Raw genomic sequence first — 15,669 nt, forward strand, 5'->3', positions numbered from 1 at the left:
TGAAACTGGCTCTCATGAGGACTGCCACAGGAAAAGAACACCCTGAGTTACCTCTGCTGCAGAAGATAAAATAATTAGAGTTAACTGTACCTCAGATTACAGCCCAAATAAATGCTTCACACAGTTCAAGTAACAGACACATCTCAACCTCAACTGTTCAGAGGAGACTGTGAATCAGACCTTCATGGTCAAATTGCTTTTTGGACACCAAAAAGAAGAAGAGACTTGCTTGGGCCAAGAAACACGAGCAATGGACATTAGACTGGTGGAAATCTGTCCTTTGGTCTTATGAGTCCAAATTAGATTTTTTATGGTTCCAATCGCTGTGTCTTTGTTAGACAGAGTAGATGAACGGATGATCTCTGCATGTGGGGTTCCCACTGTGAAGCATGGAGGAGGAGGTGTGATGGTGTGGGGGTGCTTTGCTGGTGACACTGTGATTTATTTAGAATTCAAAGCACACATAATCAGCATGTGTATCACAGCATTCTGCAGCGATACGCCATGCCATCTGGTATGCGCTTAGTGGGACTATCATTTGTTTTTCAACTAGACAATGACCCAACACACCTCCAGGCTGTGTAAGGGCTATTTGACCAAGAATGAGAGTGATGGAGTGCTGCATCAGATGACCTGGCCTCCACAATCACCTGACCTCAACCCAATTGAGATAGTTTGGGATGAGTTGGACCACAGAGTGAAGAAAAAGCAGCCAACAAGTGCTCAGCTTATGTAGGAACTCCTTCAACTGTTGGAAAAGCATTCCAGGTGAAACTCGTTGAGAGAATGCCAAGAGTGTACAAAGCTGTCATCAAGGCAAATTGTGGCTACTTTGAATAATAAAGTATAAAAGATTAAAGTATAAAATATATTTGTGTAACACTTTTTTGGTTACTACATGATTCCACATGTGCTATTTTATAGTTTGATGTCTTCCCTATTGTTCTACAATGTAGAAAATTGTATTTAAAAAAAATGTAGGTGTGTCCAAACTTTGGACTGGTAATGTAGAATTTTGTCCTGTATAATTTTATTAATTCTTATGGAAGACTGCTCCAACTGGAGAGTGCCAATATGGCTGACCGGTGGCTACAAAGTCTTTTGATGGCCAATTCAACCACACCAGCCACTGCCTGCTCACCATGCTATCATCCAGAAGGCGAGGTCAGGACAGCTGCATCAATCTGGGACCGAGAGACTGAAAAACAGCTTATATCTCAATGCCATCAGACTGTTAAATAGCAATCCCTAGCACATTCAGAGGCTGCTGCCCTATATACATAGACTTGAAATCACTGGACACTTTAATAATGGAACACTAGTCACTTTAATAATGTTTTTACTGTATTCTATTCTACTGTATTTTAGTCTATGCCGCTCCGACATTGCTCATCCAAATATTTATATATTCTTAATTCCGTTCCTATACTTTAGATTTGTGTGTATTGTGTGAATTGCTGTGAAATTGTTAGATATTACTTGTAAGATATTGCTACACTGTTAGAGCTAGAAACACAAGTATTTCGCTACACCCACAATAACATCTGCAAAACCCGTATGTGAGCAATACAATTTGATTTGATTTACATCGTATCAGCAATCTAGGTTTTGTATCGTTGCCTACTTCAGATGACAATTCTCCTAATATGGACTGTTCCGGTGCTTTGGACCCAGAGCTCTCCTGGCTGCCCGCAGTGTGTAAACTCCAGAGACGGAAGAGGAAGCGAGACAACCCACTCGCTGTTTTTTTTGTTGTCAAATGACAGTCAATGAACTAAGTAGACCAGACACAACTGCTATTGCATTGGTGTTTATGGGAGACCCACCCCGTTAAGTTGACCGGAACTGATCATTATTTTCAATAGTAAACGGCCTGAGTGAACTATCTTCATTCATCCGTCGGTTCACCCATTCACTTCTTCTTTCGGCTCGATGTATTTATCTTCTGTGATCATGGCTGCGCTCAAACACCAGCCATGTTTGCTCATTTGAAACCCAAAGGTTAGCGAATACTGTACCTGTTTTATTTACATAGCCTGTACCTACTTCAACCATATTTGTTCACTCGGAAGATCAAAGACATCAGTGTCTTTGAAATCCAAGGATTACAAGTTTGGTCCGTTTCAATTACATTTTCTGTCAAACTTTTGATGTGTGTGTGAGGGAGGATGATGCGGTCTCACAATATCTCAGGCGAATAAAGCGAAAACAATGTGCGTTTATTAGCTAACTAACAAAAGACACATTCAAAATGTTCAGAAACTTAAACGATACTCCAGGACGACTGATGTTGTTACTCTCCATGTGTTTCATTAACTAGCTATCATCGCAAAAGTTTAAAGAGTACAGACCTGCTGTATTATAAATTAGTTTTACACTGCGTTGTAGTGAACTTCTGTTGATTATTGTCAATAACCTTTAATTTAGCATGATCTTATAAGGGCCTATAGGTGTCGAATGATATGTTGAAACTATGAGCAACTTAAATAATTTTAACCCGATTGTGTTAAATTTAGTTACATCTCACTAACGAACTCCTTGTTGGATTGTTTTTTGTTGCAGTGTACAGTAACGTTAGAAAGATATCAAATCAGATGCTAACTAGATAACGCTAGATAGGCCTAACGTTTGTTGGAAATGAAGTTAACCATTGGGTGGCGAGTTTTGAATGAAAGCTAATTTAGCTAGCTAGTCAAGAAATGGACAATAACAAAACTAAACATGTTTAGCTATGCAACTGCTTGTTCCACCTTTTAATTAAATTACACAAGCCCTTTTTTGTTTTCGTTATGGACAGTTTTGATAAGCAACTGGATAGCGGGATCTTTTAGCTAGCAAACAACCAACTTCAATGTGACAAGTTAAATAACGTGTCATGGTTACATTAGCTCGCTATCATGAAAGACTGCTATAGCTAGTTTGCTGACAAGTTGAGTATTGGATGAGAGACTCAGGTCTATGCAGAGGGGCGATATCAGCAACAGCGCATGGTCACGTGTAGCAGAAAGCCTTGCTAGTAAGCAATGACAACCGAATCTAATTTTCTGTCGTTAGAAATTAGCTAATAAATGATTAACTACGGAAGTTGTCTGTTTTCAAATTGCAATTTTAATATATTTGTGACATGGTTAATATTTGTGGCGAGCTAGCATAGCTTAATGAAACCAATGTTTTCAACTAGCTAATGTTCGCTGCTTCATGCTAATATGCGTTTATCGTGGGATGGATGTTGAAAAACGCAGTTAAACATTAGGATGAAGGAGGACCATCCTCCTCAGTGAATTTCATAAAAATTTTAAAACATTTGTAAAGTTTTTAAATTTTTTGTTTGATAAAACTATACTAAATATATTCACGTCACCAAATAATTCATTAAAACTGTAGTGTCTTAACACTTAGTACTTATTTATGTAATAAGAAAGACTCTGAATACAAGTAATTGAACTGGAGCTTCACATTTCCTCAAACTAGTTAGTACCAGAATAACATAGAACAACACTGCGCATGACCAAGGGTGCTCCCGCCTTAAAGGGGACATCAGTAATTAACAGAACATAACATTCCTTCTCTTATACAATGAGTTACTTTTACCAAACCACAACTGAAACATTTCCCAGAACTTGTTGTAGTTATTTTGCATGTTTTAATTTGAACTTGAACAGTTAGTTTTTGTTTGTTTGTTTATAAGTCTAGTCTGTCTGGTGGACGGTGCCTTCGTTCTGGGTAGCGCCTCAGATTGTCTGGAGGCTCCTGAACATCCTCAGTGTGTGCTTGTTCCATTATAGCGTCTGCTATAGCAGCACCTTCATCAACACGTTCCCTTCTTTCAGCCTGGGGTCTCTCTACTGCCCCACCGTCCTCTACAGTTCCCTGTGTGTCACTCTCAGGATCTCTCTGTGCCTGTTCTCTCTCGATTGTTGTGCTGTTTTCCTTGGAATGCATTTGGTTAATGTGACGCCGCCACATTATGTCTGGGCTCACTTGAACCTGGTAAGTTCTGGGTCCCGTTTGTGTGTGTACGGTCCCTCTTGTCCATTTCCCTCCTCTTCTGTAGTCTCGCACCATCACTTCCTGTCCTGTTTGGAGATGGCGCTCCCGGCCACCGGAGAGCATCTTGGCTTGTTTGTTCAGCACTTCATTACGCCTGTTTGGCTTCATGATGTCCAGCTGTGTGCGGAGAGGCCTCCCGAACATCAGTGCGGCTGGGCTTTCATTTGTCGTGGCATGTGGGGTGTTTCGGTAGGAGGCCAGGAACTTGGCCAGTTTTGTTTGCAAAGTCCCTTCGTCTCGTTTTGCTGCACGGAGTCCTTGCTTTAGGGTTTGCACAAAGCGCTCTGCCAGCCCATTGGTGGCAGGGTGGTACGGAGCTGAGGTTGAGTGTTTGATTCCATTTACTGACATGAATCTTGTAAACTCGTCACTTACAAAAGCTTGCGCGTTGTAACTTACCAGCTGCAGTGGCAAACCGAAGCGTGCAAACGTTGTTCTGAGACACTCTATCGTCTGAGCTGAGGTGGAGGAGTCAGTGCAAAACACCTCTGGCCATTTGGAATGGGCATCAACTATAACCAGAAACATGTGCTTTTCAAAGGGACCAGCGTAGTCCACATGAATTCTCTGCCATGGCTCTGTGGGCCATTCCCATGGGTGGACTGGGACAGGAGCAGGCATGTGAAGGGTTTCCAAACATCCACTACAGTTCTTTGCCATATTTTCTATCTGTTGGTCCAGACCTGGCCACCAGAAGTGGCTCCTTGCGAGCAGCTTCATTTTGACAATTCCAACATGACCTTCATGTAGTTGCTGCAAGACTAGATGCTGGCATTTCTGGGGTATCATGACTCTCATTCCCCACATCAAACATCCTTGGTACGTTGTAATTTAGTTTCTCCGCTGGAAATACGGAGTCAGCTCCTTTCTGCCAGTAGCTGGCCATCCTGACATGGTGTAGGTGTACACTTTTGACAAGGTCACATCTTTCCTTGTCTCCTGTTTGATAACTGTGCTTGTGACTGGTAGGGCCTCAAGCTGAGCGGTATGGAACATGTCCACTGCATCCACCCTCCTTTGTCTTTCTCTTGTACACGGCAGTCTGGATAATCCATCTGCATTTGTGTGGAGGGATGACGGCTTAAACTCAATGTCATACATATGACTGGCAAGGAACAGGGCATATCGCTGTAACCTGGCTGCTGTCATTGCCGGAATGCCTTTCTTTGGACTGAAAATGGAAAGCAATGGCTGGTGATCTGTAACCAGTGTGAAACGCTTGCCATATAGGTATGGGTGGAATTTCTTGACGCCCCACACTAGTGCCAGTGCTTCTTTGTCGATTTGTGAGTAGTTTTTCTCTGTTTTGCAATGAAGGTCTACAGTAGCATAAACAGCACTCTGTAGGGTAGCGTCATGGAATAGCTAGTTTCCGTCCTCCTCTGGGGAGGCTTATGGTTCTTTCCCCCTTTCCATAGACTTGCACAGTAATTATGACAACTTCCGGAAGATGTCCTCCGAGTGATTAGAGCTCTTGCAACAAAAACGGACTTTCTTTTCTCCACCCAATCAAATGATCAGTGAATGATTCTAGTACTGAATGCATAAGCCACAGCTAGCTAGCACTGCAGTGCATAAAATGTGGTGAGTAGTTGACTCGAAGAGAGAAAGACAATAGTTGAACTAATTCATTTCTTCCAAAATGAAGGAGAAGCAAGGGAGAGAGAAAGAGACTTATTTTTTTTCTTGAGTTTCTCTTACTTAGCTAGGAAATGCAGCTAGCTAGTTCAGCCTACTCTAACACGTTTCTCAAACAGAGAGATGCTATGTTAGCTTGCTGGCTATGACTATCCAACACTGGAATTCTTCCAAGTCAAGGTAAGCTTTTGATTTCACAAATGTATTGCCACCAGGGCCCGCCGGTGTAAGTGCTACACTGCTCACTGACTGTATACTGTAATGTTACTGCATGATTGTAGCGAGTTTAGTAATGCATTCGTTCTATTAGCTATGTTGACTGACGTTACTTTAGCTAATATGGTGACAACGATGTAGGCTGTGTGTAGCAGTTATGAGATATGGTGTTGCTTGGAATGTTTTTTTGTGCCTGGTCACGTACAGCTGAAGTGTTGTTCATTGAAGTCCACAAGCGAAGGGAAAATGTGAGAGGAGGAGAGCGCATAGGAATACAATGTGGCTACTATGGGCTGTGTTTACACATGATCAGGCGTGTATTCATTCCGCCGGTTCTGTTGAAAAACGTTTCTTAAACGGAAGCAAATGGAACGACACAGCGATAAACACCTGAATTTGTCCAATATAAATTTTCGTTTGCAACTGATGGACTAATGATTACACCCTAGATCAGCTAGATGCAGGCAAAAGTGTGCAAAGTGTTTGAATGTGTCACTGTGTCACTGTCTGTCCAAAATGTTTCTCTCGACCTGTGTAAACTATAATTCATAGGTTAGGTTGTAGCAACCTCATGATGGGTATTGGGCAAATAAGAGTATCATGTAGTAGCATAATCCTATCGCTGTTGAGATATTCCATTCCCTAAATTCAACGTAACAATGATAGGACATGATACTCTTATGTCCCCTTTACCCATCATGAGGTTGCTACAACCTAACCTATCCACAGTCATCAATATTCTATAATAGAAAAAATGCCATTCTCATGATGTACAAGCAAAGCTAATTTTATATTGTTTGACAGTAGCTAGCTAATACATTCATAACTACTGAAGTTGTCTGTTTTCTAATTCTGTTTACGAACAGGCAGACGTTCTGTACAATATGTAGCTACTTGTTGAAAACCACGATATACCCTTTTCAATGTATAGCTAGATTTCTTGAAAACATGTCTCGCAGACCAAAATATTGTCGTTCCCCCGCTGTCAAAACGGGTTCGCTGTGCTTTAACGTGGATCAACCCGTGGCGTTCATTGCATGAGTGTGCTGGCCAGAGCATCCCATCTGCTGCTCTAACTGCGACATGTTGTGGGAGTGCAACGTTTGATCATTCATAGCCATCTTCAGGCTTGCCAGCGCCTGCATTGTAACCAATACATTTTAGTGTATGGTTCTAGCTAGTTATTTTATTTATTTAAAAAAATCACATAGTATTTGTTGTTTAGTTTATACTGCTCACGTATTTTATTAATGGGAACCATCCATTGCATGTGTATTCTGCTTGTAAGAATAGACCATGAGACAGCTGCAGGGAATTTCTGTGAATTTGATTTAATGTTCAGGATCAAATATTTTTTCCTTAAATATTTACTGTTTTTCTTCAAGACTTGTTGTCTTTGCTACCTGTTTTTCAGATGGAGGCGAACAACTATTTCAACTATGGCACCCACTCCTCTGTGTCTGTTAACTCAGGACTGAAACTCTCCTCAGCGGATTCTGTCTATACCAATGGGTCCTCCATGAGTTTCCCTCAGCAGGAGAAGAGTGAGTACAGACCCAATTTTCTGTGGTTACTCTGCCTCTATTTTTATGGTGAACAAAAATATAAACACTATGTAAAGTGTTGGTCCCTTGTTTCATGAGCTGTAATAAAATATCCCAGATATGTTCCATACACACTAAAATCGTATTTCTCTCAAATGTTGTGCACTATTTTTGTTTACATGCCTGTTAGGCAGCATTTCTCCTTTTCCAATATAATCAATCCACCTGCCAGGTGTGGCAAATATCAAGAATCTGGTTAAACAGTGTGTTCATTGCACAGGTGCACCTTGTGCTGGGGACAATAAAAGGCCACTCGAAAATGTGCAGTTTTGTAACAAAACACAATGCAACAGATGTCTGAAGTTTTGAGGGAGCCAGCAATTGGCATGCTGACTGCAGGAATGTCCACCAGAGCTGTTGCAAGATAATTTAATGTTAATTTCTCTACCATAAGCTGCCTCCAACGTCGTTTTAGAGAATTTGGCAGTATGTCCAACTGGCCTCACAACTGCAGACCATGTGTAACCACACCAGCCCAGGACCTAGACATCTGGCTTCTTTACCTGCAGGATTTCTGAGACCAGCCCACCGGACAGCTGATGAAACTGAGGCGTATTTTTGTCTGTAAAAAAGCCCTTTTGTAGTGAAAAACTAACTCTGATTGGCTGGGCCTGGCTCACGAGTGGGTGGGACCACGCCCACCGACCTGAGCCTCTGCCCAGTCATGTGAAATCCCTAGATTTGGCCCTAAGGAATTTGTTAATTGACTGATGTCCTATGAACTGTAACTCGGTAAAATTGTTTAAATTATTGCATGTTGCGTTTTACATTGTTGTTCAGTGTATATCAATAACTGATTTAAATGAATATCGCTCTGCCCCAGTCTTTTCACCCCTTTTATAATGAGAAAGATATTGTATCTAACTCTAGAGCAGGTCTTTGGTGTATAAGCAATTAATTCATGTAACCTCACACCTCAAATTTTCTAGAGAATTTATGATTGTGCAGGATGCATGATGTGTGAATTGAACACTCTGAAAAATGAATTATCTGACCCGTCTTCTCTTACTCTTGTCCCTACCTACCTTTGCAGATATGAACGGTGAAATGAATGTGAATGGCAGCACTACTGTAATTGGGTCCAGTGTGCCTGGCTCCCAATCTCCAACAGCCTCATACCCTCATATGAGCAACCACCACCACCAGAGTAGCATGGGCTACGACTACCTGTGGGGAGGACAGCCACAGTACAGCCCAGCCATGAGCTTGTCTCCTGGGCATGGCATGCACCAGAAGCAGCCTCCCACTGGGGTGATGCAGCAACAGAGCCAGCAGCATTTCCAGGGTCACGGACAGTACCAACTGAACGGGGGCATGCCTGGGTCCCGTCAGCCTCACGTGGTGCCCCCCCCAAACATGACTCTTACAGGGGGCCAGTACTGGAACAGGGTTAACCCGGGGCAACAGCAGAGCAGCGCCGCCATGGCAATGGGGTATAACTCGCACAGCGTATACGGGGCCTACCAGAGCCAGGTGCACCCTGGGATTGCGCCCTCACAGCATCACCAGCAGCAGCGTCAACAACCACCCCCTCACCAACAGACACAGCAACACCACCACCACCACCAGCAGCAGCAGCAACCTCAGCACTACAGCATGGTGTCCAACGGGATTCCCTACTACCAGCACCAGCCCCAGCACCCACCTCTTCCCGCTCCACAACCTCAGGCTCAGATGATGCCCCCTACCTCCCAGAATTTCACCCCTCCACGGGGAAGCCCCCAGCACCACCAGATTGGCCGGGGGGGCACAGGCAGCCCCCTCCCCATGGCGGTGTCCTCTGTCCCCATGATGTCACCCTCTACAATGGCGGATAGTGGATCGCCCCAGAGCCAGACCAGGGAGAGGAGTCCCCATGGTGGTTCTGTAGCGATGCCAGCTGTCATGCAAGGTGAGATGCACATATTTACACAGGTTTCAAGTCTTCTGAGTAACCTAACCCCTTCTATTTTATAGCACGGAAGAAGTGTTTCATTTTCATATTTCTGTGGTCGCTAGATACATGGCGCTGTTTCTACAGATACTGTATCACAAGAGTTTGAACTTCCTGTTTCAAAGCCATTTTTCAATTACTTAATTTTCTTTCAATTAGGCCTTATCTGCTAATTTACTAATCAGTGTCTCAGCTGTCAGTAATTGAATTCGCTAAGCAGATTTAAAACCTCTACAGGATTGGTGGGTCCCCCTTGGGACTTTTGAGCTGACGTAGGCTAATGCGATTAGCATGAAGTTGTAAGTAACAAGAACATTTCCCAGGACATAGACATATCTGATATTGGCAGAGCTTACATTCTTGTTAATCTAGCTGCACTGTCCAACTTAGTAGCTATTACAGTGAAATAATACCATGCTATTTTTTGAGTGCACAGTTATGAACTTAAAGTTATTAATAAACCAATTAGGCACATTTGGGCAGTCTTGCCACAAAATGTAACAGAAATGCAATGGTTCATTGGCTCAGTTTAAAACATTGCACATACACTGCTGCCATCTAGTGGCCAAAATCTAAATGTGCCTGGGCTGGAATAATAAATGATGGCCTTTGTCTTGCATTACACAGATGATGGTACAAAAAAAACAGTTGGTTTTCTAATGTGTTATTCTCCTACATTCATTTCACATTTCCACAAACTTCAAAGTGTCTCCTTTCAAATGGTATTAAGAATATGCATTTCCTTTCTTCAGGTCCTGAGCTACAGGCAGTTAGATTTGGGTATGTCATTTTAGGCAAAAATTGGAAAAAAAGGGGCCCATCCTTAAGAGGTTGTCAACTGTTTCCATGACAGAACTGAAACCGTGTTTGCATATTCTGTCATCTCAGCTTGATAAGAGACATTTTCTGATGAGATGACATTTTTTGTGGAAAGGAATAAGGATTTGTCAACTGGATTCCTTCTAACACAGGTTACAGTATGGACAAGTCCCAAAAAGTTTAGGAAAGTCACCTCTTGCAGTGGTTCGAGATGTAGGCTTATCTATAGGTCATTTATTGTTCCTGTTTGACTGTAGTTAGCTGTCCATGTCAGAGAACCTTACTTGTTTCCCGGTTTGGACCCTGGCCTGTATCTCCTGAGAGAAATCATGTTGTAAATCTCACCTCACATATTTCCTGATTCTCAACCACTGTAGTCAGGTGTAGCTCACCTCAATTTAGTGTGCACCACAATACATAGCGAAAAACTCCTGGCCCTTGATACAGGCAATATATTTGTCATCTCACTGAAGTGGAACGCTGGCATGCATAAGATTGTCGACAAGGTGTTTTATAAAAGATCCATCTGCTCTTCAGATTCCCTCCTTTGAATTGCCTTGCCGCTGCTGTGTTTTGTTCTTGTCATTTCTAATGGTCTGACTGTTTTGTGTTCCCTAGGGCGGATGAGTGAAGCGTTTAAGGATGTGGATAAAGGCTACAATGGGATGGAGAGGACGTCTGTCGCCCAGCGGCTGCCTAAAAGCGACAGCTACCCTCCCAAGCCCCCTGGACCTCCCATGGGGCCCACCAGTGACTACTGCCAGCGCTCCAAGCAGCCAATGGCCCAGCACCATGAAATGACAACCTTAGCGAGGGAGTCTGCGCTGCCTGAGCCTCCACACTCGATGTCGGTGCCTCCCCCTGTGGTTTCCACACCTCCTTCAGCTAAGGCAGCAACCCCTCCTAGGGTCTCCGTAGCTGCACACAAGCCTAAGATCACAATACGCAATGCCAAGCGTCGGCTGGAGTGGTGTAAAGCTCGCCGCCATTGGACTCTGGAGCAGTGGAAACGTGTTCTCTGGAGTGATGAATCACGCTTCACCATCTGGCAGTCCGACGGACGAATATGGGTTTGGCGGATGCCAGGAGAACGCTACCTGCCTGAGTGCATAGTGCCAACTGTAAAGTTTGGTGGAGGAGGAATAATGGTCTGGGGCTGTTTTTCATGGTTCGGGCTAGGCCCCTTACTTCCAGTGAAGGGAAATCTCAATGATACAGCATACAATGACATTCTAGACGATTCTGTGCTTCCGACTTTGTGGCAACAGTTTGGGGAAGGCCCTTTCCTGTTTCAGCATGACAATGCCCCCGTGCACAAAGTGAGGTCCATACAGAAATGGTTTGTCGAGCTCGGTGTAGAAGAACTTGACTGGCCTGCACAGAGCCCTGACCTCAACCCAATCGAACACCTTTGGGATGAATTGGAACGCCGACTGAGAGCCAGGCCTAATCGCCCAGCATCAGTGCCTGACCTCACTAATGCTCTTGTGGCTGAATGGAAACAAGTCCCCACAGCAATGTTCCAGCATCTAGTAGAAAGCCTTCCCAGAAGAGTAGAGGCTGTTATAGCTGCAAAGGGGGGACCAACTCCATATTAATGCCCATGATTTTGTAATGAGATGTTCGACGAGCAGGTTATGTACGGATCCTCAGTCTCCACTTCCATTTGCAGTGTTGCACTCTCGGCGAGGAAGCGTTCATGATTTGATCTGATGTACTGTATAGTAATCATTCTCAGCCTAGGAAAGGAATACAAGCAGTTGTCAAATGTAATGAAATTAAACTGAGTAATCTGAAGCTCGGTTTGGCAAACATCTGGTTGTTTTTGTTTTTTACCTTCAAGAATCTATCCATCTGTTTAGAGTTGTGGCAGAGTACATTATAATACTCCTGGGTCTTGTGTGGTGATGGGGGATATGACATGGTAAACCTGTGTATTGACCAAATTAAACTTGCACTGTCAAGAAAATATGAGGTAAATGTGTAGTTATTGGTGTGTATGTCAAACGTGTAAAGTTATCACAGGCTTAAGCACTTCAAATGATGTTGAGTTACACTGGAAAATATATATTTTTGTCTACATCGTTCTAAGAAACTAAGACTCGTGTTTCCCATGGTGCAAGTGTTTGAAGACGGGCTATGCATGTTTCATGTCAAATAAGTTTTTGAAAAGACACTGCTTTCAGTGTTGTGACTTCTCATACATTTTAAATGGAAATGGGAGGACATGGCTACTGTACTTCATTAATCACTGTTTACCAAAATAAATTACCACGAATACTGCATCAAGTGGTGTTTCTCAACCTTCAGACATCTGGTCAGCTGCTCACTGATGTTGGTAAATAAATATCCTAGTGGCCTCCCGAGTGGCGCAGCAGTCTAAGGCACTGCGTCACTACAGACCCAGATTCGATCCATCCGTGACCGGGAGACCCATGAGGCGGCGCACCATTGGCCCAACATTGTGTTAGGTGAGGGTTTGGTCGGCCGGAATATCCTTGTCCCATCACGCTCTAGCGACTCCTTGTGATGGGCAGGGCACCTGCAAGCTGACTTGGTTGCCAGTTTCCTCCGACATATTGATGCGGCTGGCTTCCGGGCTAAGCGAGCAGTGTGTCAAGAAACAGTGCGTCTTGGCAGGGTCGTATTTCGGAGGACGCATGTCTCTCGACCTTCACCTCTGAGTCCATACGGGAGTTGCAGCAATGGGAAAAGACTGGAACTACCCATTTAGATATAAAATTGGGGGTTAAAAGTACAAAATAATAATTCTGCTCCATGTTTACTTTAATTTAATATCACCCACCCTTCCCTATAAAGCTATTAGCGCTGCGTCCCAGCTCCAGAGGGAGCCATAAATACACTAGCGCTTGCGTGTGTGCTAGTGCCTCTTACACTTATTTCTAGGCTACATAACCTGGTGTAATCTGTGTTTTTGTGGATATATTGTATCATTGGTTATCAAAATAATCTGTTATTTCAGTATGAAAGTTGGACATTTTCTTTTTTATGAAATAATAGAGATTGACATCACTGACCACCTGCTACAAGAGGAAAGGCTGAAAGATGGCCACCGAGAATGATGTTTGTACAAAAACCATTCAATGTCAATAGAGTTTGTACAAATTGATTACAATAAAATGAGAACAGGTCCATATAATAAACCGCCTACTGCGTGCAGTTCCAGTGTGAAGGGGGAAATGTGGTTTCTGTTACTATAATGTAATATTGTAGTACATGGCACTACATACAATTTCATTTGTCTGGGTATTTTTTATTGTTTATTAATTAAATGACACCCTCTCAACTCAGCATCACTTCCTGTAGCTGCATTCTGACCAGACACCATTTGCGCTTTAATGATTCCAGGGGACATCCCATTGGGTCCTTGAGCCATCCTTTGTCTGCGGTATTGAATTAGAATAATTAAGCAGTTGTGCTGTGGAAAATTATTACGAATTGCGAGAAAATAAGGGTTATCATGTTGAAAGGGTTCGACAATAAAGATGATAACATGGGGCCCCATTCAATGAAAGGGCTTAATGAGGAAGCTGTTCAAACATCCTGTTCTTGGGAACAAATATTATGTTTCTCTTTAGAAAGCAACACAGTGTTTTATATTATTATTATGCTTTTCCTGAATGTGCCCATTTTATCATGAAATGAAACTGGCAATCTGAAGACTACAGAATATGTTTAGTCTTATGTAACTTACTTTCTCCTAAAGGGCAGTTTTTTTGCTGCTGGATTGGGATAGTCCTTATAAAAGGTCAATGATGTTTTGCACAATGATAAAGTGTGTAGAATGACTGTTGAGTTCAAAAGTAGACCAGCTAACAATATGTTAAGTGAAATGAATAAATAGAAACACCTGCAAACGGTTATCTTCCCATGAATTGTATTGCACTCAAATTTATATAATCGTCGAAGGCAGGTACAGTGGGGCAAAAAAAAGTATTTAGTCAGCCACCAATTGTGCAAGTTCTCCCACTTAAAAAGATGAGAGAGGCCTGTAATTTTCATCATAGGTACACTTCAACTATGACAGACAAAATTAGAAGAAAAAAATCCAGAAAATCACATTGTAGGATTTTTAATGAATGTATTGGCAAATTGTGGTGGAAAATAAGTATTTGGTCACCTACAAACAAGCAAGATTTTTAAGTGGGAGAACTTGCACAATTGGTGGCTGACTAAATACTTTTTTGCCCCACTGTAGGTCTATTCCTTTCATAGAATCTGTGTTTTTAATATGAGAATTTGCCAAATGTATTGTAGGAGAGAGTATACCACAATATTACAACATCAAAACATAAATGTAATTAAGTAAACATTTTACCTTGAAATGTTAGACTTTATAACAATGAAACGGGGAATGAATAGGTTAACATTTGTGGCGGTGTAAGAGTTTTTTCAAAGTAGCAGAGCTGCTGAATTTGCACGCCCTCGACACAAGAACCATGTGATGTGAGAGACCATTTCCCTAATGGTACAAACTAATATCATGATGTATCTATAATTGAAACATTCTTCAAGTTTACATTTTATTTGTCCCAGAGGGCAATTGGTTTTGCGGCAGGTGAGCTGCACATGAGATGTTAAAAAACATAATCCAGATTAAGCTGAATGAGGGTTAGTCTGATTAATCAGGCTGTAATATAAAATTAATTGGTATATAGCTTTGAAACTAATGCCTGCAAAATCGTGTAAATGTTTCTTACAAGCCAGAATGTTCAATAAAATTATATTTAAACTTACTCTACCGGTTGTTTGCGTGGTTTGTTCTTCAGCTGCTTGAAATTTGAGACAATACAGGAAAGTATTTGCAGTAATTTCCCCCATTGATCTGTGATTGCACTCAAATTCGTGCATATTCTTTAGTACAAGTAGTATACCTGTATTTTTGTGTGTAGTCTACAAGTACATGTAGGCCCTACATCCAATTATTTATATATACACTAGACAGCTTTTTATGGGTGCTCTCTTGTAGACACCGTCCTCCATCCTGGCACTCCCCCACTGACGTAAAAAAAATATTTTGGAAGCTATAGAAAGGCATTTATTGTCTACATTCGTTTTTGCCACGTTTTATTATATTACAGACACCTTAATGCATAATTTTAAATAATGTGAGCTAAACATAAAATAATGATCAAAACATAAAAACATTTTCCTTTAAGTATATATTTTATTAGATGATTAATGTTACTGTCCCACTACAATAACAAAAATACGTAAATACTTAATTTTGTTCTCTACAATTCCATTAATACTTTTTTAAGACAGCTGCTTCTGGGGATTGCCAATATGTCCGACCGGTGGCTATAAAGTATTTTAATGGCCAATACACAGCATCTGCAATCCAGGGTTTGCATAGGTCATTGCCTACATCAGATGACAATTCTCCTA

At 42.1% G+C, this 15,669-nt stretch overlaps 1 protein-coding gene across 4 annotated transcripts; it reads left to right on the forward strand.

Annotated features, from left to right (window-relative positions):
* Positions 1-1,870: 1,870 nt before the first annotated feature.
* On the forward strand, positions 1,871-15,017 carry LOC109869755 (ataxin-2 homolog). Of its 4 annotated transcripts, none has more exons than XM_031804444.1 (4): positions 1,871-2,001; positions 7,319-7,448; positions 8,542-9,399; positions 10,879-12,543. In XM_031804444.1, the coding sequence occupies exons 2-4, from the start codon at positions 7,319-7,321 to the stop codon at positions 11,856-11,858; spliced, it is 1,968 nt and encodes a 655-aa protein (XP_031660304.1). In that variant the 5' UTR covers positions 1,871-2,001; the 3' UTR covers positions 11,859-12,543. The 4 variants fall into 4 exon arrangements, with proteins under 4 accessions (XP_031660304.1, XP_031660305.1, XP_031660306.1 ...); XM_031804445.1 differs by having other exon boundaries at positions 1,895-2,116; XM_031804446.1 differs by lacking the exon at positions 1,871-2,001 and adding an exon at positions 5,333-5,634.
* The last annotated feature ends 652 nt before the right edge of the window (positions 15,018-15,669 follow it).

The sequence above is a fragment of the Oncorhynchus kisutch genome, linkage group LG24 (genome assembly GCF_002021735.2).
Source record: "Oncorhynchus kisutch isolate 150728-3 linkage group LG24, Okis_V2, whole genome shotgun sequence".
Lineage (NCBI taxonomy): Eukaryota > Metazoa > Chordata > Actinopteri > Salmoniformes > Salmonidae > Oncorhynchus > Oncorhynchus kisutch.